Source organism: Typopeltis vanoorti, chromosome 25 (genome assembly GCF_054136105.1).
Source record: "Typopeltis vanoorti isolate ZY-2024b chromosome 25, IOZ_Tvanoo_1.0, whole genome shotgun sequence".
Lineage (NCBI taxonomy): Eukaryota > Metazoa > Arthropoda > Arachnida > Uropygi > Thelyphonidae > Typopeltis > Typopeltis vanoorti.
In genome coordinates this window covers 48,607,931-48,634,114 of record NC_143573.1, presented here as the reverse complement: position 1 = coordinate 48,634,114, position 26,184 = coordinate 48,607,931, and the positions used below count along the sequence as shown (strand labels likewise).

Here is a 26,184-nt window from a genome sequence, read left to right as displayed (position 1 = left end):
GAAGGGAGATGATCTAGAGGTCGCCCAAATTTAACTTGGAGAAGAATGATGGAATTTGAAATGAAGGAGGCAAGATAGGCAGAAACAAGAGCAACTGCAAAGGACAGGAGCAGATGGAAAACCAGAATTGCAGCCTTATGTGCCAGTAGGCATAGAAAGATTTGATGATGACTATCTGTACATTGGTTTTTATGTTATTAACACGCCTGGAATGTTCCAAATATTCCATAACTTCAAATAACAGAGGTGTCTGGACAATTATTGGTAGCTAGTGTATACCAATGGCATCGCATGCCCATTTTTGTTGGGTATGTGCTGTCGTGTTATATATATAACTCGCACTACAAAATTCACATCGATTTTTTCCGTATGATTGCATTTTTATTGATGTATGAAAGTTTTAAGAGTGTGGAGCACATCAGTGCTCATCTTAATTTTTCCAATGCAATTAATTACAGGATAACTTTAAATACTTCAATTTATCAGTTAATTGTAACCAAATCTGCATAGAGTGGGGAGGACCAATGTGTTAAGCATGGATTGTGAAATCAAGAAGAGTCTCATGTACTCAGTTTTTGCATCTTTGTGCTTGCTCAGTAAATTCAGAAGAGGAGGAGGATGAAGCTTATCTCCTTCAACTACAATCATACAATTGCAGAGGCTCTGACAGAAAAGGACATTCAGCAGATCATCAACAGTTTCCCATTGTAAATATGGACAAAAAAGTTATAAATTATTCATAGAAAATTATATATTAAAAACTTGTCTATATTGGTGTCCTAAACACGTGAGTTCACACTTCGCACTCGCTAAACAGATGGAAAACAAAAACAGCACTCGTGACAAATGACAACCTTCAATTGGATTGGCTGACACAATAACCAATCACAGCCACTGATTTCTGGGTGCTATTGTCTCACTGTACATCTTGCCTCGCTTTCTGGGTATTCTTAAACCACTGGAAAGCTAAGAATTTGACCTACTGCACCATCTGCTCAAAGGTGTCCATATTTGTGACTGCACAACCAGGCTATTAACACGAATGTGATGCAATGTTTAGGCATTGAAAAGTATCTTCTTCACAAAGCATTAATACATTATGTTTAATTTTAGGAATCATACAAAGCCAGGAAACAACTAGGAGAGTCCTTAACAGGAATGAATGCAAAAATGTTGGTGTTATTGCTATTCCTGTACACCCTGAATATACACCCATATATACACACACTACATTTGAAAAAAATTTAATGGACAACTCTCCATGGGTAGGGTGTATTATAACAAAAGCACATGTTGACAGCCTAAACATAGAAGCAAAGAAACCAGATGTGGCTGATACAATCTGCATGATGCCATGCAGCACTTCATTCACAAGCAATGGAGAATGCTGAAAAAAATAACACTCAAGAGCTGAAAGAGAGAGAGAGAGAAGGAATAATGTTAAGATAGATAATTTTGGATCCAGAATTTTCATTAAATGTAAAGAATAAAATAGAGATTTAAGAAGTGAATGGAAATACAGCCTATTAATGACAAAAAGGTATATGCCAATATTTTTTAATATTTTAAGTATGTATGTACTTCCTGTAATCATTGGAACAGAAGAAATTAGTATGTACTTCCATTATGCTATGTGAGAACCTGTGTTCTTCATTTCGGAATGGAAGCAGCATTTGTCTAAATTTTCTCTCAACTACTGAAAGGTAACACTGTTTTTTTTTCCACAGTTAAATTCTTCTCTCATGGTGAAGGTGGAACAGATGGGTTCTAATGCCTTGAACTTTGAATGTAGAACAGGCAATTGGTGTAATTGTCTGCTCTGTTTAGTTCACTTACTTGTTTAGAGTGTAATCTGATGGATTAATGTGATGTGATAACTTGACCTACATAATTGTCATTATGAGTTCGCTAAACTCTTTTAGTTGAGCTCATTACATATTTATCTCCAATTGTTTGTACAATTAAATTGAGAGACAGTGTGTGAGTGATTTAATATTAAATGTAAATAATATTTGATTTATCAAATGCTTTATTACACTTGGAGTAATAACTGACTTCAGCTAAAATGGACAATAATTAAAATTTTTTGAATTGAGTTAATATTTGCGTTTGGGATCAGTAATAGTGTTACCATAGGAGGCCACAAGGAAAATATTTATTTCATCTTCATCCTTTTGCACATTCTGGATTGCAGCGTCCTAAGCCAGCAACTTAACCAACTTTGAATGGTCAGATCAATCAGTTAACCACCTTGCAGAATATAAAAACTATATTCATCATCATCTGTAGGATATGTCAAAACTGATAGATCATACAATGGCTACTCTATATAATGTCCTGTTCATGGCGCTAGATACTATGCATGTGACGTGTGTTACACGTGAAATTTTATGACACGAACAACTGACAACTACGTTACATTTGAAATACTGCTAAATGTTAACCCTGCCAAATAATAAATGGAAATCCGCAATGTTTAATTTGCCATCTATGACTTCAAAATAACAAATCAAGTAATGTTGAACAACATTTTAGAGGAAAACATTTAGACGTCAGTAAAAAATATCCTGAGGGTGATAATAGAAAAAAAGCTATTGAAGAATTACAAAAGAAAACATTGCTTCAGCAAAGAAATTTGTCAACTTGGACGAAATCTTCGTCGAATACTACTGAAGCAAGTTTTTTGTTATCCCTTGAAATAGCAAAAGCGGGAAAACCTTTTACCGATGGTGAATTTCTAAAAAATTGCATGTATAATGTCTCTGAAATTCTATTTAAGGATATGAAAAATAAGGACGAGATACGTAAAAAAATTAAAGATTTACATCTTTCGGCTAGAACCGTCAAGGAACGGATTGTAACAATTTCTGCAGAAGTTTCAAATATGCAAATTATAGATATTAATTCTGTCGATTTTATATCTATTGCAGTTGATGAATCAAATGATATTTCCGATATGGCACAATGCTGCGTGATGGTTAAATATATCACATCTTCTGGTATTCGAGAAGAACTTCTTAATCTACTAACACTTAAAGGACACACTACAGGTCAAGATATTTCAGAAAACCTTCTAACAAGTTTACAGAATAAAAATATAAATATTAATAATATAGTATGCATTGTGACCGATGGCATGCCTTCTATGATTGCAAAAAATAAGGGGTTTGTTAAATTATTCTCCACTCATATTCCACATGGAGTTATTTCATTTCATTGCATTTTGCATCAAGAAGCTTTAGTTGCAAATTCTTTGGGATTATTACCACAATTAAAAAGAGTGATGAATTGTTGTGCCAATGATCAATTTCATCCGATTTCAGGCGTTGAATCACAGACTTTGACACATTTTTAGAGGAACTAGGTAGTCAACATAAAGATTTAGTGACATTTACATCTGTACAATGGTTATCAAGAGGAAAAGCATTAAAACATTTTTTTCAGTGCTTAAAAGAAGTAATGGTTTTCTTAACCACTAAAAATTATAACGTAAATCATGTGGAACTTCAAAGTAATCCAGAATGCATACAAAATATTTGTTTTTTTGCTTGATATGACAGAACATTTTAATAAGCTAAATTTGAAGTCCCAAGGGAAGGAAACACAGCCTTACAATTACTAGAGGAAGTCCTTACCTTTGAACAGAAACTAAGAGTGTTTTTCAAAGATGTTAGTGAAGAAAAATTTATATATTTTGAAAATCTAAAAAATTATAGATTGAATTTAAATCAAGAAAAAGTTAATTGCAAAATATTCGCTGAAATGATTACCATAATTTTAGATTCATTTACAAGCAGATTTCAGGATTTTAAAAAACATCAGGAGATGATGAAATTTATATTACATCCGTTAAATTGCAATTTAAAATTAATAGATATTGAAGCTTTTCCCGGAATATCAATTGCAAAACTACAAATGGAGCTTCCGGAAATTCAGAATAAAAGCATCTGGGTACAAAAACTTCAGGAAATGGTAGCACAAATTGAAGAAAATGAGGGAACTATGGAAAAAACACCACAGGAAATTATATTTAAATGTTGGAATTCTTTCCCAACTAATTATTCAAATGCCAGGCGACTTGCTTTTGGGGTTTTGACTCGTTTCAGTTCAACGTACAATTGCGAACAATTTTTCTCTTCAATAAATTACATTAAAAATAAGTATAGGAACAAATTGACTGATGAAAGTTTGAAAGCTAAATTACTATTAAAGTGCATGACATTCAATCCAGATTTAAGTCAATTGGCTGAGAAGATGCAAAATCAAAAATCTCATTAGTGAATTTTAAATTAAAACAATCAAATATCTATTAAAATACATAATATTGCATTTTTGTTCGGATTAATTCTTTTTGCAATACAAATTTTAACTTTTTTGCAATATTATACTTACTTAAACATGTTTTGTGATTAAAAACTTAATCAAACTTAATGTTGTTTTATTTATTGAACATATAAAAAATTTATATGCAAACATAAAAGTGGTATTTGATATCTGGAAGTACTGAATTAAAAACAAATTTACCTAAGTTTGAACTAACTGCAACTTTGAGTCACCACGAAAAATAAAATTGAAGTTGCGGCTCCCAAAATTTTGTTTTAATTAATTTTTTTGGTGGAATGGCTCTTGGTTCAAAAAGGTTCCTGACCCCTGCCCTAGAGGATGACATTAGTACATTAGTTCCTTTTCAGTTAAAATTTTAAATGTTTCTACAGCAATCTAATTGGTTGCAGTGTGCTTTATCACAGTTGTACTTTGGGCTCTGAAGATATTTCACTGCATTAATTAATTTTCTCTGGTGTGTAAAAGTAGTTAAATGAAAGTCATGGGAAGACTTCGGTAACAGAAGATAAGATATGAAAGCGTTACTAATACAAGCAAAAAAGAAGAGTGGAAAAGTAAAAGTTGTCTGTTGTTATGGTATGATAGAAGTAAGCTGAAAAGGCAGCTATGATCACAAATGAGTCAGTATACAGATTGTGCAGGAGGAATGGCATGCAGTATGTGGCTGTGTCAAGTGAATATGATGGAAGAAAGGATTTATATAAGGTGGATGCTTGCATTTAAATGCATCTGGAGTCAGGAGTCTTGAGATTAGCAACCCAGAGGTTAGTAAGTGGGAGAGCCATCACATAGTACTGAATGTAGCTCCCTATGTTCTTAACTTTAGTGGGCTATGCAACACAAGGTGTAAAGGTTGTGGGATGAAGGAGATATTGAAGTTTATATATATACTAATACCAAAAGTATTCAGAATAAAGGCAAGGAGTTTTTGCACTGATAAGCTCAACTTGGCCAAAAGTAGACAGGGATACAGAGGGCAGTTCATTTGAGGCTATCTGGCATAAGATAGAAGTCAATAGTACGAAACATGTAACTGATTGCTGCAGTAATCCAGGGGGAAGAAAGGAGAACATAGATGGCAGACAAATTAGCATGATGAGTGCAGGTTCAGTAATTATGGGGAAGAGTAATTATGGGGGGATTTCAACTATGAGGACACAGACTGGGAGGAGAAATGGTTAGTAACAAGGAGTGGGAAAGCAATCATGTAGTCTTGACCTGGGAAATTGCCAGACATGTAAAATTTTATGGTAAGAAGGAATATATGTGGAATTACAAAGCAGGTGATTATGACATGATGAGAAGTCAGCACCATAGCATAAGAATTTGGAAAGGAAAGATGTTGGTGATAAATGGGTGGTATTCGAAGAAAGCAGTATCAGACTATATACTCAGATTCAGAAGGATAAATCAAGTAGGATTTATATAGATGAATAGCATCATCAATAGAAAAGTTGTGGAGAGAACAAACACAAATAAAAAAGCGATCAGCGTGCCCATGAATATTACAATGTACAGGATGATGACTTATATAATAAGAACGGCCAAAAGAAATTCTACACAGTTCTCTCACTATGTAGCAAGTAAAAGCAGGAATGACTATGAAAGGAAGACCATAAAAATTGCTGATGGTAGAAGCAAACCGAATAATTAAGTTACAGCGATCATTTTGCAAGGGCATCCCATCTAGGTGGTGATATTGATGCCAAATAGGACACTGAATGATGGGAGAATAGAGATGAAATGAACAGAGGTGTTTAGTATAGTGCAGAACCTTAATGGGAACACTGCTGTGGGATTAGGACTTATGAGAACGTCTAAGGGAATTAACAGCTCCTCTAATCAAGCTATTTAAGCTTCAGTACTGGGAAGGTGCCAAAGAAGTGGGAAGAGAGTTTGAGACTTCGTGACAGAGGTAGCAAATTGTAGGCCAATCAGTATCACAGGAGTGGTGATTAAGCATTGGAGAAATTAGAAAGACAGAATTCAGGACTGGGTTGATGGGAATATATAAGGGGTAACCATGGTTTTATGATGAGTTTGCTTTGCCTTAGTAATTTACTTATTTTTTATAATAAAATGACACTGGAGTTGGATAAAGGAAATAGCTACTCAATGATACTGCTAAACTTAGCAAAGGCATTTGGCAGTCTTCCACATATTACATGGGGATCAGTATTCATTTCGATGAATAGAGTGTTAAGAATAATTACTTTAATTTCCCAACGTTTACACCTTCATATCAAGGTCATCAACTGGAGTATACACAACACAAGCTACATTACAATTCAAACAGTAGGCATAAGCAAACCTCTTTTACAACAAAAAAAAAAAAAAACTACATCCTGCTTTTTAATAACATGGCCAAAGAACAAATTCATATTATTTTTTTAATACTTTTAACACAGTGTTAGATCCTGAATGAAGAATTTTCTAAAAAGTTGTTCATTCAGAATCTAACATGAAAATTTAACCAATTTAAGATAATACCTGCACACCAGCAGAAAGTAAGAAAGATCTTGTTTATTGTATATGAGAATGTGCATTAATATGTGTAATGTATTGGAAATATTTTGTTGTCAAACGGAAGACTAAAATTAGGGAATTTTGTCAAATTAGTGATGCTATGTAAAAGAAATATTAGCTTAAATGTGTGTCCTATTAAGCTGTCTCAAATAACGTAAGTCGCTAGACAGGTAGTGAGTAACAGCTCAAAGGGTGCGTCTGGACTGCACGTATGATCGTAACGGCAGAGGCTACACCTTAAGCTGAAAGTGACATACGAGCACTTTCCACGAAAATGCAGCACCTAACAGCAAAAGGGAGAGTAAGGGATCAACCTAAGGGCATTAAAAGTAAAGGGTCATGTGAAAAAGAATACAGTAGAAAGAGGGCGCTCGAACACGGAATATAAGGCAACGCGTGCCATATTGCAAGGCTTTTTGTTCCAGATTTTCATCTCGAGGATTCTTGACCGATGGTTGGAGAAAAAACGAGCCAGGGTTCTATGATGTCGGACAGTGGGCCATTTTCCTGATTATGCTGAAGAAGATTCCACGCAGAGCCATATGTGAATCATCAGCCTATGCAGAATGTGCCAGTCGCTGCATGTCCCATCGGAAAGGAACAGAGATAGCCCTTAGTAGCGACAGAAACTAGTTCAAGTCCGGCAGCAGTAGAAAGGACGACGTAGCCAAAAGCCAGACGCTGAGATAGCCGATCGAAGGATCACCAGAACAACACGCGGTAGTTAATAGATCTTCAGAAGGAACTGGGTAATGTAGAGATCTTTGTTATATGTTACGGAAGTGATAGAAATTTGTGTTTGATCAAGTAATGTGGACAATCCTTTAGAGAACTTTAATAAAATTTCGTATTTTGAAACCGCTAATTCTGTTGGACAAGGAATTGTCAACGAATCTCTAATTGAATGTGACTGAAATGATAAGTGTATTTTGTTTAGTAGATAACCTTAACTGAGAAAGCAACAAGTTGTGATGCATGCATGAGAGGATCTTAATTTAGTGTGATATTGTCATTGCTTTCCATTGTTTTTGTATGATTAACATTTTGATCTGTCTACGCGAATTTGATTAATTTAGAATTGTTTAACTATCTTAGCATGAGATTTAACTTAGCAAGAGATTTAGAAGTTTTAGTATTTTGATTCAATTTAGTTGTACTTGTCTTTTAGTTCCAATAAACATGTTTTATTGCATATGCCTGAGTCATGTCTGAATTCGAGATATCAAATTACCACTTATGAAATTAGAACCTTAGCAGGAGAAATTTTAGATATACATATTTAAGTAATAGATCATTGATCATGACTGCAAAGTACCGATATCTATTTAAGTGTATGTTAGAGCGTATGCCAATGAATCTAGGAATATTTCCCTGAACTTGAATTAATTCCTGTTATAGGATACTGGCTGGCGCAATATAATACAAATTTGCCAGTATCTGAAAAGGGAATATCCCTGGGAAGAATCAAGTTAGGCTACACATAAGAAAAGATAATAGAGGTTAATGAGGTATATAAGTTTAGAAAACAACGATATAACAACAGCAATAGTAGTGCCCTAATCAATAATTTAACATAAGTGTTTGTTATATTAAAGCTAATATCCTGGAATAATGTAGTTTTAATTATTATTTATAATGAATTCTTAGAACAATTACAGGCGGGAGAGGTAATGACTGTAATGAATATATCTGAGGTGGTGCGAAGTGATATGAAAGAGCAAAAAAGTAGGGTAGGGAGAGGTATTTGTTCACTTGCAAATGGGGAGGTGAATATCATGAATGAAGTAAATGAGAGAGAGAGTGGAGGTGCAACACGAACAGGGAAATGGGGGGGGGGGGAGTCAGGGTGGATGGGGAGAAACTTTATGAGACATGTGGATGCTGAATTCAGAGGTGAATGTGTAAGCAGGCAAACACAGATTGAGATGGCCTAGGATGGGTGGGAAGAGTTTAGGTGTGAGGAAAGTTGTAGAATTGGTGGTAATATAGAGGAAGTGACTGGGGAAGGTATTGAAGAGTCACATCGTAGAACTTGTAGAAGCAGTAATGATTTCTTATGTTTATTCACTAATGCTAGAAGTATTCGAAATAAGGGGAATGAAATTGTTGCTTTGCTTGAGTCTGTTCACCCCAAAATTGTTGGTATAAGTGAGACGTGGTTAGATGACGATGACATCCTGACAGGAATAGAGATGAATGGATATGATATTTTTCGTGAAGATAGACAGGGAAGAAAGGGAGGAGGAGTACTGTTAATGGTAGCAGATGAGTTGTGCCCATCTAAGGTGGATTTGCAAGGTGAAAATAGTGGTCACAGTTTTGAGGCAGTATGGTGTGAGGTAGAAGTAAACAGGATGAAATATTTAGTTGGGTGTTGCTATAGGCCTGGTAATATGGAGGGTAATGAGAAGGAAATGTATAGGCAAATTGGCCTAGCTAGCAAGAAATGAGTTATCATTATGGGCGACTTTAATTATGGTAATATAGATTGGAAGCAAGAGACCATCTGGGGATAAAGAAAATGAATTTTTGGAGTTTTTGAAAGATAATTATCTTAGGCAGCACGTAACGGAGGGTACACGAGGATCAAGAGTATTGGATTTGATCATCTCATCAGACAATGTTATTATAAATGAGGTGTCAAATCTTCCACCAGTTGGTGAGAGTGCCCACGAGGTGATCACGTGCAGGGTGACCAGTCATTCGAGGACGTCTGTTAGAAAGAGATATATGTGGAATTATAAGACTGGTAATTACGAAAAGCTCAGGAAACAGCTTGCGATAATAAATTGGAAAGAGGAACTGGATGGAAAGGATATCAATGCTGCTTGGGCCATACTCAAGAACTATTTGGTGGAGGCAATATCAGAGTGTATTCCAAGGGTCAAGAGGGTAAATAGAGGTGGGTGTAAAATGGATGAATCAAGCAATAAGGTATACAATCTGGAAGAAGGTATTATAAAAGAAACACAAAATGGGTATTTATAACAACCAGTTGCATGAATAGTACAAAGAGCAGGCGAGGAAGGTGACTAGCTTGATAAGGGTAGCAAAAATGCAGTATGAACAGCAGTTAGCTAAATCGGCCAAAAAAAATCCTAAGGAGTTTTTTCGATATGTTGCCAGTAGAAGATAGAATGATTATGGTAGGATGGGATTGATTGGTGAAAATGGAGGAATGATAACTGCTGCAGAGGATATAGTTGAGATATTTAGTGAGCAATTTCTAAAGGTATTTCATTCTTGTGAATGTGGCATCATGCAGAACTTGAAAGCAGTGGGAAAGGAGGAGGAGGAACTGTTAGTAAGTAAACAGGAGGTATATGAGGAATTGAATAGACTTGATGTAAATAAGGGGGTGGAACTTGATGCTATTTCACCACGTGTCTTGAGGGAATGTGCCAGAGAGTCAACAACAGCTTTTGTATATCTTTTCAACGAGTCTCTCACTGGGTCAAGTTCCAAAAGAGTGGAAAGAGGGTAAAATTGTTCCAATTCATAAGGGAGGTGATAAGAGTAAGGCTTTGAATTATAGACCAGTCTGTGTGTCTGGAGTTGTGGTCAAGGTATTAGAGAAGTTAGTTAGGAATAATATTCAGAATTGGGTTAAAAACAGAAAAATACTCTTCGGCGGCCAGCATGCATTTACTAAAGGAAGATCGTGCTTTAACAACCTGCTTACTTTTTATAATAAAGTGACAAATGCGTTGGATAAGGGTGTTGCATATACAGTGGTATATTTAGATTTTGCAAAGGCGTTTGATAAATTGCCACATGACAAGCTGGTAATTAAATTAGAATAGATGGGGTTGAACAGTAGATTGCTGGATTGGAGATTGGCTGTCTGATAGGTATCAGCGAGTTGTCTATGGAGGAGCGATATCCCAGAAGAGGAAAGTTACTAGTGGTGTACCTCAAGGGTCTGTTTTGGGTCCATTGCTGTTTAATTTGTATGTAAATGAATTCTGGAGAGGTCTGAATGGTGATGTGCAGATTATGCAAAGTTGGGGAGAGCTATCAGGAGTAGTGTGGATGCTTTAGCTTTGCAGGAGGCCTTGAATACACTGGCTGAATGGGTAAATAAGTGGGGATGTCAATTCAATGTTTCAAAGTGTAAGGTTTGAAATTTGGGAAGCAGAGATGAAATATAAAGTACACAATCAGTGAAAATATGTTGGAAGAGGTAGAGGAGATGAGATCTGGGAGTGATTGTAGACAAAGACCTAAAATTTTGGGGACATGTCACTAAAATTGTGAAGACAACACAGCACACAATGGGAATGATGCAAAGGACATTGACTTGTAGAAGTAAGGATGTTACGGTTCCTTTGTATAAGGCTTTGATCAGGCCACATATGGATTACGGTGCACAGATCTGGTCACCTGGTTTTCAAAAAGATGAAATTGCATTGGAAAAAGTTCAGAGGCGATTGACTAAAGTGGTTTCTGGTCTCTGGAATGTAAAGTATGAAGACAGATTGTCAACATGCAATTTGCAGATAGAAGGAGGAGGGGGGGTGATATGATTGAGACATATAAACTGTTAACAGGTTGTTACCAGATTAATGTCGGGGAGGTTTTGCACAGAATAGGTGAGGATAGCAGAAGAACAAGAGATCATTCCTGGAAGCTGTATAAGGAGGGTGTGAGCAGGGGAGTGAGGAGCAGGATTTTTGCATGGAGAGTGGTGAGTGATTGGAATGCTTTGCCAGAGAGTGTCATGAGTGCAGAGACAGGGAATATATTTAAGGGACAGTACAATAAACTGTGTGTGTAACAGTGGACCTCCCACGATGAGTCTTTGACTCCATGGAGGTTTTTATAATAATATGTGCCATCCATATTCTCAGGATTTTCAGACCATCATTATTGTTAAGATTATCATCATCATATTCCTGCTATGAACCCTCAAGGGGTGTACAGGATATGATAGCACTACATGAAAAATTTACATCATTACTAACTTCCTATCTACATTTTTCCTCCAAATCAGCTGTTACTTGTCAAGACTCCAACATTACAAGATCTTATATTTCTATCATCTAAGGCACTTTGTACCGTATCAATCAACTATATCTTGGTCTTCCTCTGGGTTGTCTTCCTGCCAACTTGGCAGAGAACACTTGTTTTGCTAATCTTTCCTCGCTCATTCTGTTTAAGTGACTATACCACCTGAGATTAGCTCTGCTAATGCATTCCTGGATGCTGACAATGTCGAGTTCATTCCGAACATTCTCATTTTTAATATGATATTGCCATCGATGCCATCTATTCACGCCTCTAATCTTTCTCAGGACTCTCATATCTGCGGTCTCTAGTCTTTGGTCAAGCGTTTTACTTCTGACCCAGCTCTCAGATCCATAAGTTAAAACTGGTTTGAACGCTGTCTTGTATACAGCTAATTTAGTGTTCCGACTAATTTCTCTCTTATTCCATATGAATTTATTCAATTGACTTCCTACCATACCGGCTTTGTTGATTCTGTTGTCTATTTCCAAATTTAATTTACCATCATCACTAAAAATCGTGCCTAAGTAGCTGAAATGTTTTACTTGTTCCACAGGTTCTCCATTCACAACACAGTTGACATTTTCAATAATTCTGCCTATTTTGATTGTCTTTGTCTATTTAATGCTGACCTTCATACCATATCTATTACAACAGTTATTCAATTTAGTCAGAGAATCTTGCAGATTTGTAGCAGATTTATTTAGAAATATAACATCGTCCGCATAAAGCAAAGAGCTGACATTAACATCTCCAATTTTGATATCAATGTTTAATACCACTTTCCTTCATAATATGATCCATATAGATTATGAATAACAGAAGGGATAATGTACATCCTAGTCTCACACCAGATTTAACATTAAACCACCTGTACTTCCCACAGTTCTAACTGCTGACTTACAACTCAAATAAAGACAAAGTATTGCTTGATATAATGCCCAATTGACACCATATAACTGTAGCGTATTGAATAGCTTCTCTCTTGGCACCTTGTCATATGCCTTTTCCAAATCGACTAAACTTAAATACAGATCTTTGTTATATTCCCATGATTTCTCACTATTTGTTGTAAACTGAAGATCTGATCCTGACAGCCTCTGTTTGGCCTGAATCCAGCTTGTTCTTCACCCAGCTTTTCTTCCACAATTCTTCTCAATCGTTTCTCAAGTATACTTGCATAGATCTTGTCAGGAAACTTCACCATTTCTGGTCGAATATCATCTACTCCTGCTGCCTTTTCACATTTTAAACCTTTGATGGCTTTTTCCACTTCAAGTATGGATATGTATTCCTGACTGCATGCCTGGTCAGTGTTTTTTGCCATCGTGCTCTCATCACTGCTTGTTTCATTTAGCAGTTTTTCAAAGTAATTACTCCATACTTCAAGGATATCTTTTTCTTCTGTTTTCATGTCACCTTTATCATCTCTAACTTCTTTTACAGCACTCTTTCCCATTTCTGAGCATCTTCAACAACCTCCAGAATATTTTGCCACCTTCTTCATAGTTATATCTCTATTCTTATTGAAGTCTTCCCATGAGTTGTTTAGCTAGTTTTACAGTGTTTAGCTTTCTTACATTTGTCTCTGTATTCTCTAAGAGCACAGGCTGACTTATTTACCAGGAACTTTTGATATGCTTTCTTCTTTTCCTTCACCGCCTCTTTAACTTCCTGTGTCCACCATGGAGTTCCAATTTTTCTATCCTTGCAGACAACTTCACCACATGCCTCTCTAGCTGAATCAATCATGGTTTTCTTCAACACTTGCCACCGAATCTCCAAGGTTTGATTCCTGTTCTCAAATTCTTTCATTTTTTCTTCAATAATCTTTGTGTATTTTAGTCTACAGTTCACATCTGAGAGCTGCTCAACTTTTATTCACTTTAAAACTTTCTTACATGTTATTCTTTTCAATATGAAATTCAATTTTATACTGTTCAAGATTAAATAGTGATCACTTCCGATTTCAAATCCTCTGTACACTCTGGTGTCCTGCACCAGGGAAAACACATCACTATCAACAATAACATAGTCAATGAGACTTTTCTTATTCCTAGCCTCTTCTCTCCATGTGAATTTGTGCACATTTTTATGTTGGAACATGGTGTTAGTAATAACCAGTCCATGTCCTGAGCAGAAATCCAACAGATATTTGCCATTATTATTAGCTTTGCTCTTTTCTCCAAATTTTTCCAGAATATTTCTGTATGTCTCACAATCATTTCCTACTCTGCTATTTAGATCCCCAACAAGGACCAACTTTTCCTTTTTCATTGTGTCAGTAGCTTTCTCTAGAGCCTCAAAAAATTCCTCCACTTCTATCTTAGTAGAACCTTCTGTGGGACCATAGGCACAAATAAGTCTCATTGTCCAGTTCCCCATTCTCATATTTGCCCACATCACTCTACTTGACACTGCTTGCCATTCAAGAAGATGAGCTGCTTATTTTCTGTTGAATACTATGGCTTCTCCTTCTTTTCCTTGATTGTCATTGCCTGAATATAACATTTTGTATTTATTGCTCAGAAAGATCTCACCAGTTTTGTCTTTTTTGTTTCGGTCACCCCTATTATGTCGATCTGGTACTTATTTAATTCCTCCGCTAGCTCCATTTCTTTGCCATTCAGGGCTTCTTATGTTGATAGTACAGATCTTTTACTCTGGTGATGTTGAGTTGGGGTGTGTTTTCAGATTTGTTCCAGTAGCTGACTTTTCGCTGTTCGCACTGGTTCCCTGGCGAAAACAACGGGGGCCTTGTTTAATTGGACGACGCCCCAGCCGGCATGAAATTTTGTCTTGTAGTACCATCATTTTGTATTTTGGTTTAACCAATAAGAATACAATTTGGTCAGCTAAGTCTCAAATTGCCAGCCCATCCTCGTTCGTTCAGTATCCAGGTAGATACCCAACAGGGTGCACCACGAGAAGGTGAGGATTGGACATTAGGTCAGAAGCCCTGGTCGGTTCTCTCCATTCCTTTAAAGGCTATGTGGAGGTTTCCTCTCAGTTATACAGCTTTCACCCTTAAGCATTCAGGGCATGATCAGAAAGGCCAGATTTTCCATAGTTATTAAATTAATGTGTTATTTATGTTCCTTTCTCTGGATAGGAATTGTCATCCAGTTTCCTCTATATAAGACAAGTTACAGGTGCATTAAATACAGTATACTCCAGGGTAAGAAGGAGATCCTTGGAGAAGTTGAATAAGCTCTTTAATTTTCCAGAAAGTTCAAAGGCAGCATTAAGGTTTTATTTGTGTAGTATTCTTTATTTTATCTGATATCCATTTAATGTATGGGATGGCTAATTTTATTTTAATCTTTATTTTTATTATTAGGTGTAATCTTGTGAAGAATTTTGTTGATTGTATTTTTACTGTAGCTATTTTTTATGAAAGTATTACTGATAATTTTTAACTCATGCTTAAGCACTTGTTCATTGGTGCAAATCTTTAAAGTTATGTTTTTAGTGTCTTAATGGCACATAGTTCATATATTGGGTGGTGATGGTAAGAGCTTAGGTGTATATAATAGCCAGTACATGTAGGCTTACAGTAAACAGTGAAGGAAAGACTGCTGGAAGGAAGATGTGACAAGTGTATCCAGAAATGGAAGTGTGTTCTAGCTTTCAGTTTCAGTTGTGAATTGTATGCGTTTGCGTTGTTCAGGTGGCTGAGGAAGGTGTCTAAAGTCTGTCAGCTATGGGGCCAGATAACGAAAACATCATTAACGTAACCAAGCCAGACTTTGGGTTTTAAAGTAAAAGAATCCAGTACACATTCTCTAAAGCTTCGATATAAAAGTTAGCAACTGGGGTAAATAATAGCAAGCCCACAGCTATACCTTCTTTTTGAAAGTATTTTGCATTCAAAATAATCAAACTGTAATATATGGATAAAGAGCATCATGACATCAATCTGAATTTTTCCTGTTATAGAAGAATTGTATCACTGACTGGGACATTTGTGAAAGGGCAGGCAGATACATAAAACTGACTAATAAAGCACTTTTATCAAGTGGGATTTTTTAATTTTATTTACAAAGTGTTTTTTTTTATTTTGGTTTAACCAATAAGAATACAATTTGGTCTGCTAAATCCCACTTTGGCAGCCCATCCTCTTTCATTCAGTATCAATGATGGTACGACATGACAAAATTTCATGCCAGCTGGGGTGTCGCCCAGTTAAACAAGGCCCCGTTGGTTTCGCCAAGGAACCAGGGCGAACAGCAAAAAGGCAGCTACTGGAACAAATATGAAAACAAACCCCAACTCAACATCACCAGAGTTAAAGATTGGTACTATCAACAAAAGAAGCCTGAATGGCAAAGAAATGGAGCTAGCTGAGGAATTAGATAAGTACCAAATCGACATAATAGGGGTGACTGAAACAATAAAGACAAAAACTGGTGAGATCTTTTTGAGCAAAATGTTATATTCAGGAAATGACAATCAAGGAAAAGAAGGAGTAGCCATAGTATTCAACACAAAATACGAGGCTAATCTTCTTGAATGGCAGTCAGTCTCAAGTAGAGTGATGTGGGAAAATATCGGAATGGAGAATTTGACAATGAGACTTATTTGTGCCTATGGGTCCCACAGAAGGTTCTACTAAGGTAGAAGTGGAGGAATTTATTTTTTGAGGCTTTAGAAAAAGCAACTGACACAATGAAAAAGGAAAAGTTGGTCCTTGTTGGGGATCTAAATAGCAGAGTAGGAAAGTATTGTGAGACATACAAAAATATTTTGGGAAAATTTGGAGAAAAGAGCAAAGCTAATAATAATGGCAAATATCTGTTGGATTTCTGCTCAGGACATGGGCTGGTTATTAGTAACACCATGTTCCAACATAAAAATGTGCACAAATTCACATGAAGAGTAGAGGCAAGGAATAAGAAAAGTCTCATTGACTATGTTGTTGTTGATAGTGATGTTTTACCCCTGGTGCAGGACAACAGAGTGTGCAGAGGATTTGAAATTGGAAGTGATCACCATTTAGTCTTGAGCAGGATAAAATTGAAGTTCATACTGAAAACAAAAACATGTAAGAAAGTTTTAAAGCGAATAAAAGTTGACCAGCTCTCAGATATGTACTATAGACTAAAATACACAAAGATTATTGAAGAAAAAATGAAAGAGTTTGAGAACAGATATCAAACTTTGGAGATTCAGTGGCAAGCGTTGAAGAAAACACTGATTGATTCAGCCAGAGAGGCATGTGGTGAAGATGTCTGCAAGGATAGAAAAATTGGAACTCCATGGTGGACACAGGAAGTTAAAGAGGCGGTGAAGGAAAAGAAGAAAGCATATCAAAAGTTCCTAGCAAATAAGTCAGCCTGTGCTCTTAGAGAATACAGAGACAAATGTAAGAAAGCTAAACACTGTGTAAAACTAGCTAAACAAAAGTCATGGGAAGACTTCAGTAAGAATAGAGAAAATAAATATCAAGAAGGTGCAAAATATTCTGGAGGTTGTTGAAGAAGCTCAGAAATGGTGGAAAGTGCTGTAAAAGAAGTTAGAGATGATAAAGGTGACATGAAAATGGAAGAAAAAGATATCCTTGAAGTATGGAGTAATTACTTTGAAAAACTGCTAAATGAAACAAGCAGTGATGACAGCACAGTGGCAAAAAACACTGACCAGGCATGCAGTCAGGAATACATATCCATACCTGAAGTGGAAAAAGCCATTAAAGGCTTAAAATGTGGAAAAGCAGCAGGAGTAGATGATATTCGACCACAAATGCTGAAGTATGGTGGTATAAAAGTCTTACAGTGGCTGCACTGCATAGTTCAGAAAGCCTTGACAGAGGAACGAATTCCCAATGATTGGAGTAGGGCTCTCATAGTATTCATATATAAAAAGGGAAATAAAACTGAATGCGAGAATTACAGAGGTATTTCCCTACTGAGTGTTCCTGGCAAGATCTATGCAAGTATACTTGAGAAACGATTGAAAGAATTGTGGAAGAAAAGCTGGGTGAAGAACAAGCTGGATTCAGGCCAAATAGAGGCTGTCAGGATCAGATCTTCACTTTACGACAAATAGTCGAGAAAGCATGGGAATATAACAAAGATCTGTATTTAAGTTTTGTCGATTTGGAAAAGGCATATGACAAGGTGCCAAGAGAGAAGCTATTCAATACGCTACAGTTATATCAAACAATACTTAGTCTTTATTTGAGTTGTAAGTCAGCAGTTAGAATTGAAGGAAGTACAGGTGTTGGATCCTACTTCTTCTTAACACATACTTTGGATCCAACATGATTACTATTACGATGTTCTTAACTAGTTGATAGGTTGCAAGTTGATTTCTAATTCAAATATAGAGAAAATTTATATTTAAAGACTGCGCCACTCTATATCTGAATTAGTTCAAGAACTGAAGAAAAACCAACTCACAACTATCTCTCCTTTTAGGTGTTAATATTGTATATACTGGCCGAGTATATTTAACTTATTTATCTCTCCCGCTTTGGTTCGAATATTTTATGAAATGGTGCAGTAAAAGAGATTCAGGCAAAATACAATTTAGATAAACAAAAACAAACATTTAATTTAGAATCACAAGTTTTACACTTAACTTCAAATCACTAATTAAGTTATTAGAAACACTTCAGCCTTCCTGGCAATACAGTCATGCAAACTCAGACAATGGTAATTCTGCTATCTCTACTTTACAGTCTTCTCACAGTTCCTTAAATTACAAATACAATAAAAATTTCAGTAACACTTCTTCACAAACAATCACTTTTAATTTTACACTTCGGCTAATTCTCCACAATAGTTACTGTTAGTATCAGGGAATTCTAAGATGAAACACACACACTTCTCTGTACAGAAATATTAAGGTTGGAATAATCTTACCGATAATCTTTTCTTCTTCATTTACTTATACGTAAACACTTTTTATAACTGTAAACACTTTGAACAGTAAACAGCACTCATTAAATAAATCTTCTAAGCAATAACTGAATTAATCATCAGTCGCTATACACATAAACAAACATTCTTGCATGAAATACTACTGATCATTTATGAATTAAGGCAATACACAATAATTCCTTAACTTGAGGTTTTATATGCAAAGTTGTTCACTCTTCCAGCATTCAATTAATTCTTAGACACTACAATTCTAAACACAGCTATCGATAAACTTCAACTTTACAGCTCTACTATTCTCTAGTAACTCCGTGCTTTATTTCAAGATTCTGTGTGTCCTTGACAGGTCGGCTCTGAAAATTAAATCTCAACTCAAGTATTGCTAGTCTATTTAGTAGTAACTCAGCTGTCTTCCATAGCTATAATTGTTATTCTACAACTTATTAGCTAACTGCCTCTCGACTAGTAGACTTTATTAGCTGCTTGAGTGACTTGCCGACTCGCTATTATCGCACTGTGATTCCCAAATGCCCCGATTCCAACCTAATGCTAATTCTCTCTCTCTCTCTGTTTCCTTATTATTAATTTCAGCGTTCATTGCTTTTTATATCCATTCTTCCCGCCTAAATTCTTCTCGTGATTTCTTTCTAAAACTCTTTTCACTAAACCTCACGTGGTGTTCCAAAACGTGCTCGCTCACTTACATACGTTTCCATAACAACAAAACAAAATATAATAAAATTGAGCTATTACATAACATTAAACTTTACAAACAGGAATAGATAGAGAATATTTACATTTCAAATAATGCGCAGTTAAATTATCAAATACAAGTTCTTATAATGTTAACATAATAATAATCAAAATAGCTTAATAATATTTAATACAGTCTTTTCATTATTAATACATATATCTTGATTAAATAATTAAATATTAGACAAAATTAAGGTAGTTATATGAATATTAATTTGTAAAATAAGTTGTTTACATTAAATAATATTTACAAGTTTAGCCTTTGTGATGGAAGATCATGTTGGATTCTGAAGCAAATAATAATTACTCTAATCTCTACATAATCAGAATCCAACACAGGGAGATGGTTTAATGTTAAATTTGATGTGAGACAAGGATGTACATTATCCTCTCTGTTGTTCATTATCTATATGGATCGCATTATGAAGGAAAGTGGTATTAAACATGATATCAAAATTGGAGATGTTAATATCAGCTCTTTGCTTTATGCGGACGATGTTATACTTCTAAATAAATCCGCTACAAGTCTGCAAGATTCTCTGACTAAACTGAATAACTGTTGTAATAGATATGGTATGAAGGTCAGCAATAAAAAGACAAAAACAATGAAAATAGGCAGAATCATTGAAAATGTTAACTGTGTTATGAACGGAGAACCTGTGGAACAAGTAAAACATTTCAGCTACTTAGGCATGTTTTTTAGTGAAGATGGTAAATTAAATATAGAAATAGACAACAGAATCAACAAAGCTGGTATGGTAGGAAGTCAATTGAATAAATTCATATGGAATAAGAAAGAAATTAGTCAGAACACTAAATTAGCTGTATACAAGATAGTGTTCAAACCACTTTTAACTTATGGATGTGAGAGCTGGGTCAGAAGTAAAACACTTGACCAAAGACTAGATACCGCAGATCCTGAAAAAGATTATAGGAGTGAACAGATAGCATCAAGTGCAATATCATATTAAAAACAAGGATATTAGAAAAGAACTTGACATTGTTAGCATCCAGGAATGCATTAGCAGAGCTAATCTCAGGTGGTATGGTCACTTAAACAGAATGGGAGAAGAAAGATTAGCAAAACAAGTGTTCTTTGCCAGGTGACAGCAAAATGACTCAGAGGAAAACCAAGATATAGGTGGATTGATACGGTACTAAGTGTCTTAGACGATAGAAATATAAGATCTGATAATGTCGAAGTCTTGACAAGTAACAGACTGATTTGGAGGAAAATTGTAGATAGGAAGTTAGTATTGATGTAATTTTTTTCATGTAGTACTATCATATCCTGTACACCCCTTGAGGGTACATCGCAGGAATTTGATGATGAAATTTTTTTTTTTAATTCTATTCCCTTAAACAGTATGTGTATAAATAACGAGACAGAAAAAAAGTTAGATGGAAACTATTTTAATGATGTAAAATTTTCACTTTAATATCAATGACATCTTCGGTGCAATACAATGGAACACAATTAAAATAGAAATAACAGATGCATTTTATAGCATAAACATAAGAACAGCATGAGTAAGACATAAGTAACATAAGAACAGTGTAAGTAAAACAATAACCAGTCAATAAAATTTCTAATCAATTAAAAAAACTATCTCTGTTCGTATAGAAGGTGGTGTTCTAGAATGACTGACTAGTAAACTGAACTTGTTTAAGGGAATTTAAATAAAAACTTGTTTGTAAGAAATGAAAAATAATATTTAAAAGCTTTGATAACACAGTTAAAAAAGAGTTCTTAAGGGAATTAATTTTATATTCAAAAGGTCCAATGATTTCTTTGCTTCAGTGAGCTGTAATATCAACAGATTTACGAAAAACTTCATTAATTCTGCAGCAGGTAGTGATCACCTGTGTTGCCTTACCTCTTATTTTTTTACACACACCTTTTTCTCCACTCCTTCCTCCATCTTGAAATTTATCCAATTATGTAACTAATATAATACAAAAATAGTATCTGATACATAAATTTTGAAATTCAGTTTGGACTATTCCATGCTCGCCCTTCCTTTTAACAAGATAATTAAAGAACTTCCTTCAATTAGACTTGGCTTCTTCAGTAAGCTTATTTTCATTGTTCATTGCTATACCTGTCACTTTGCTTGAATGCACTTCATACAACTGCTTACTATTTTCCCACATGTATTTCCACATTTTCCCTGTTCAATCTTCTCAATCTCACTGATAAGATTTGTGCCGAGTTTATCTTTCTAATACTTTGAAATTAACTTCATTTAGCCAGCACAGCATGTTCTTTCCACTCAGTTACCTGTAAAATCTTGCTTGATGCTCATCTCTCTCTCTCTCTCTCCTGCCAAGCTGCAGTGTTAGTAGGAAATTAGTAATTATGCAATCACGTAATATAGAACAGCGAGAGGGTTCACCATGTTATAGTGAACTCGTCCACTATGAAAAATTACAAATAAGGCTAAGCTAAATTTCACTAGCACCAATCTTATGATAAAATGCTCCTTTGGACTGCTATATAAATTTGCTACAGAGAGTCAAATGAATATGACAATTGAGATGGCCAAAGTTACAAATCAGTTTGAACATTGCCAAGTTTGATTAAAAGGAAGCATTTAAAGAAACAATAAAAAATTAAAATACTTACCATTATTTCTTTTATTTCCTACTACTGTACTACTCATTGTAGCACTTGATTCCTGTGGAGATTTTCTTATAACAGCCTTTGAGTATTGTGATGCACGCCTTGAAGAAAGCACACCCTCTATTCGAGCCCTCTTCATACCGGGAGGCTGAGAATTTAAAAAAAAAATAAAACCTCAATGAAAATATAGCACAGTTAACAAACTATAATTGTTTGTATCTCCCTTAAAGATATAAAAGAATAATAACTACATTAATGTTCTTAATCACTTAACTGCCTTTATTGCACTGTTGAAATATCTTTTTTTTTTTCCCTATATTAAAATGCTTTGGAACATGGCCAAATCATCTCATTCAGAGATCCTAACACAATGTCTCATCAAGTGAGAAAAAAATTGACATGTTATTATCATTTTAATAATAATTTAAGAAACCAGGCTGTAGCCTTGCAAAGCTCTTTCTCCAGTAAAAAAAATGTTTTTCAGTAATTAAAAAAAATATATTTTTAGTTGCTGGTGTTTTCGGAAACAACCTAATATGGGCATTTGGAAATGTTCTAAAAGATTTTTAACTTGTTCTACTTTTTCAAGTTGATTAAACTAATACAAAAATAAAAACTATCAGATAAATTACATGTTTTATCTTATTATGATTATTAATATTTCTGAGTACCATGGTCAGGTTGTGAACCAAATTTTTGCTCCTCTTCATTACGTTATCTAGTCACTTTCCTTTTATAGTTAAAATATTCACGTTAATGTAAAAGGATGCATTCAGGAAAATCATTATGTGAAATAAATTATTTCAGCACAGCATGGCTATATCATTATATGTAACTGGTGTATAAAATGAATAGCTTTTAATAGCACAGTAAATTGATGCAACACCACTTGCTGTGATATTACTGAGAGTTTTCTTTTGGAACAAAAGTGAAATCTGTTTAAACTAAACATATTTGGTCGTTTGATAATTAAAAATACAAACTTATTTAATACTGACCATTTACAAGCATCTTACATTATAGCCTACCAGTTTCGCCAGAAAACTGTCTAGCTTTTTCAAGGCATTTATCGGAAAGACATAAATACTAGTAAATGCAAATTGAAAGAAACATAAAAACGTTGTCAACAAACTAGTAGCTAAGGTTACATGTTCGCGTGACAGAGACTGAAAGAACTTATTGTTCTTATTCATTATCACGCATGCGTGTTTCACAGTAATCACATTACACATGTTATAAATGTGATTACTGGCTGTAGTTCAGATGGATTTAAAGAGAGGATCAGGTTTTTCCACAAACTGTTTAGGATTGCACCCTGATTTCTGTAGAGGTTTCCGCCAGTTATTAACACTATTATGGCTTCCTTGAATAAACGATGTCTGTAGTCGTCATCCAGATATGGCATGGAGCTGTTTTGCCACTCTATCGTGTGGTTAGATGTAAAGAAATGATGTGCTAAGCCGGAAGAGATACTTCTGTTGTGGTTTACATCACCAACATGTTCTTTTTGTCTGATTTCTAAACTCCGTGAAGTTTGTCCGATGCAGGCAAGACCACAGAGCAAGGAATGTAATATACTCCTGGATATTTGTAGAATGGTGCCTTATCTTTTGGGGATCCTAAAACCTGTCTGATGCTGGTGGTTGGTTTGAAGACCACTCTGATGTTGTAGGCTCTTAGTATTCTGGCTATTTGATAAGAAATTGACTTGATGAAAGGGATCACTACAGTAGAGTGCTGGGAGCTTGATTCTTCTTGTCTGGGGTTGTCACCGTATAGATATTTTTTGAAGATGTTTGAAGGATATCCATTTTGTGATAATGTGTTGGCTATTAGTAAGAGTTTCATGGAAAAACTTGAAAAAGAAATTCTCTCCACAATCTCCTCTAGACCATCTATATGGTGGAGATATGTTGACGATATTTTCATTATATGGCAAAAATTTTTGATATTTACATTATTATTATTTATACAGGTACTCCATGGAGTCAAAAGACTCATTGCAAGAGACCAACACTATTCATTAACACAATACCTATCATACATCTCCTTAAACTCGTTCACTCTTGGGGCATTCACAATCAACTCTAGCAAATCCATTCCACTCATTTAGCACTCTCCAAGTAAAGAACCTATTCCACAAACTCTTAGACAACTTCCAAGTATGATCCCTCCTTTTTCCTCATATTCCCCATGTATTGAAAAATTTCTTTTGTGTCAATTTTAAAATCTGTTTAGTAACTTGCAAGTTTCTATCATATCTCCCCCTCCTCTACCTGTCAGCTAAACTCTGCAACCCACATACCCTTAAATCTCTGCACAGTACTCAATAAGTGGCAGAATCATATCCTTATAAAGAGGGATAATAATATCCCTATTTTTACTTGTCAATATGTTCTTCAATATCCAAGTAATCCTGAGATGTACTGTCAACTCTTGCAATATGTTCTCTGAATTTCAAATCTCTATCCACCATAACACCCAGATCCTTAGCATTATCAATTTCCTGTAAACTAATACCATTAATATGATACGAAGTATGTAACCCTTTCATCCCAAAGCGAATTACCTTACATTTTACATTAGATTGACAACCAATGCCTTTTGCTCACACTACCAATTTATTTAAGTCATTGTGCAAGATATCTATATCATCTTTATCAACTATTGATATCCTCAGTTTTGCTTTATCAGCTAACAATTGAATATTATCCCTCAAATCATCTCCATTATCATTAATGCATACAAATTAAATAGTAGTGGTCCTAGTACAGTGCCCTAGGACACTACTAGTCACCCTACTACTAGATGAATTTGGGTGGAATGACCAGTCTGTACATAATAACACAGGCCACAAAGAACAAGGGATTATACAGGGTGTCCCAAAATTCACGCAAGAAGTAATTTTGATAGAAAAACACAGGTTTTTAATTAAAAATTGTAATTTCTTATTGATTCATAAAATATACAGTATAGGGTTATGCATGGAATAGCATATCGGGTAAATGGCCTCCACGGCTTTGCTGACACATACGCACTCTTTTGTCGAAATTTTCCATGACCGTTTTGCATAAATGTGGCTGAATTTCGTTGATACAGCGCTCAATTTCCTCCTTCATGGCGTGGGTGGTCGTGGGCTTGTTGGCATAAACCTTAGACTTCAAAAAACCCCAAAGAAAAAAAGTCCAACACCGTTAAGTCACATGATCTGGGCGGCCAATTCTGATCACCAAAACGGGAAATTACACGACCAGGAAATGACTCATGCAGTTATTGAATTGTTTCTCAGGCAGTATGGCATGAGGCACTGTCTTGTTGAAACCACATGTCATCCACATCCATATCTTGCAATTTAGGCACAAAAAACTGGATTATCATGTCACGATAGCAAGCACCATTAACTGTTATTGCCTTACCAGCCGCATTTTCGAAGAAGAATGGACCAATGATGCCTCCAGCCCAAAATCCGCACCAAACAGTGACACGTTGTGGATGCATTTGTTTCTCAACAATCACTCGTGAATTTCTGAACCCCAAATGCGACAATTTTGTCGATTAACGAAGCCATCAAGATGAAAATGAGCCTCATCGCTGACGATGATTTTGTTTGAAAAATAAGCATCCACTTGTTGTTGTTCCATAATCCATTCAACGAACTCTCTTCGCTGTGTGTGGTCATTTTCAATAACCATGAACTGTCAGCTGTCACACTGTCTTTTTTTTCTCGTTGGCAACACTTTACCGCACAAATGGTGCTAAATTTAAATCTTGCGTGAATTTTGGGACACCTTGTATAACCTCCAGAATAAGAGAGAGGAGGATATTTGTGTTCAGGAGACACAAGGAAGGCATTTAGTTTATGAACTGGATGGAAAGAGACTTTTAGGTTAATCTGGCTAAGAAATCTTGCTATTTTTTCTGATAGTCATTTAACATATGAAAGAGAGATTCTAGAAACTTCTTCTCAAGGAGAATTAAAATGAAGGCCATAATTATTAATTACTTTATTGATAGTTTTTGCATTATAACCATCAGAGATCAAGGTGGCTT

General features: G+C 35.3%; 1 protein-coding gene across 1 annotated transcript in view; it reads right to left on the bottom strand.

Annotated features, from left to right (window-relative positions):
• LOC150092727 (carboxy-terminal kinesin 2-like) overlaps positions 1-26,184 on the bottom strand; it is a 230,065-nt gene that overhangs the window by 171,609 nt on the left and 32,272 nt on the right. Inside the window, exon 3 of the mRNA XM_090414368.1 lies at positions 22,138-22,282. Coding sequence (XP_090270494.1) covers positions 22,138-22,282 — 145 coding nt within the window. The remainder of the gene's footprint in view (positions 1-22,137; positions 22,283-26,184) is intronic.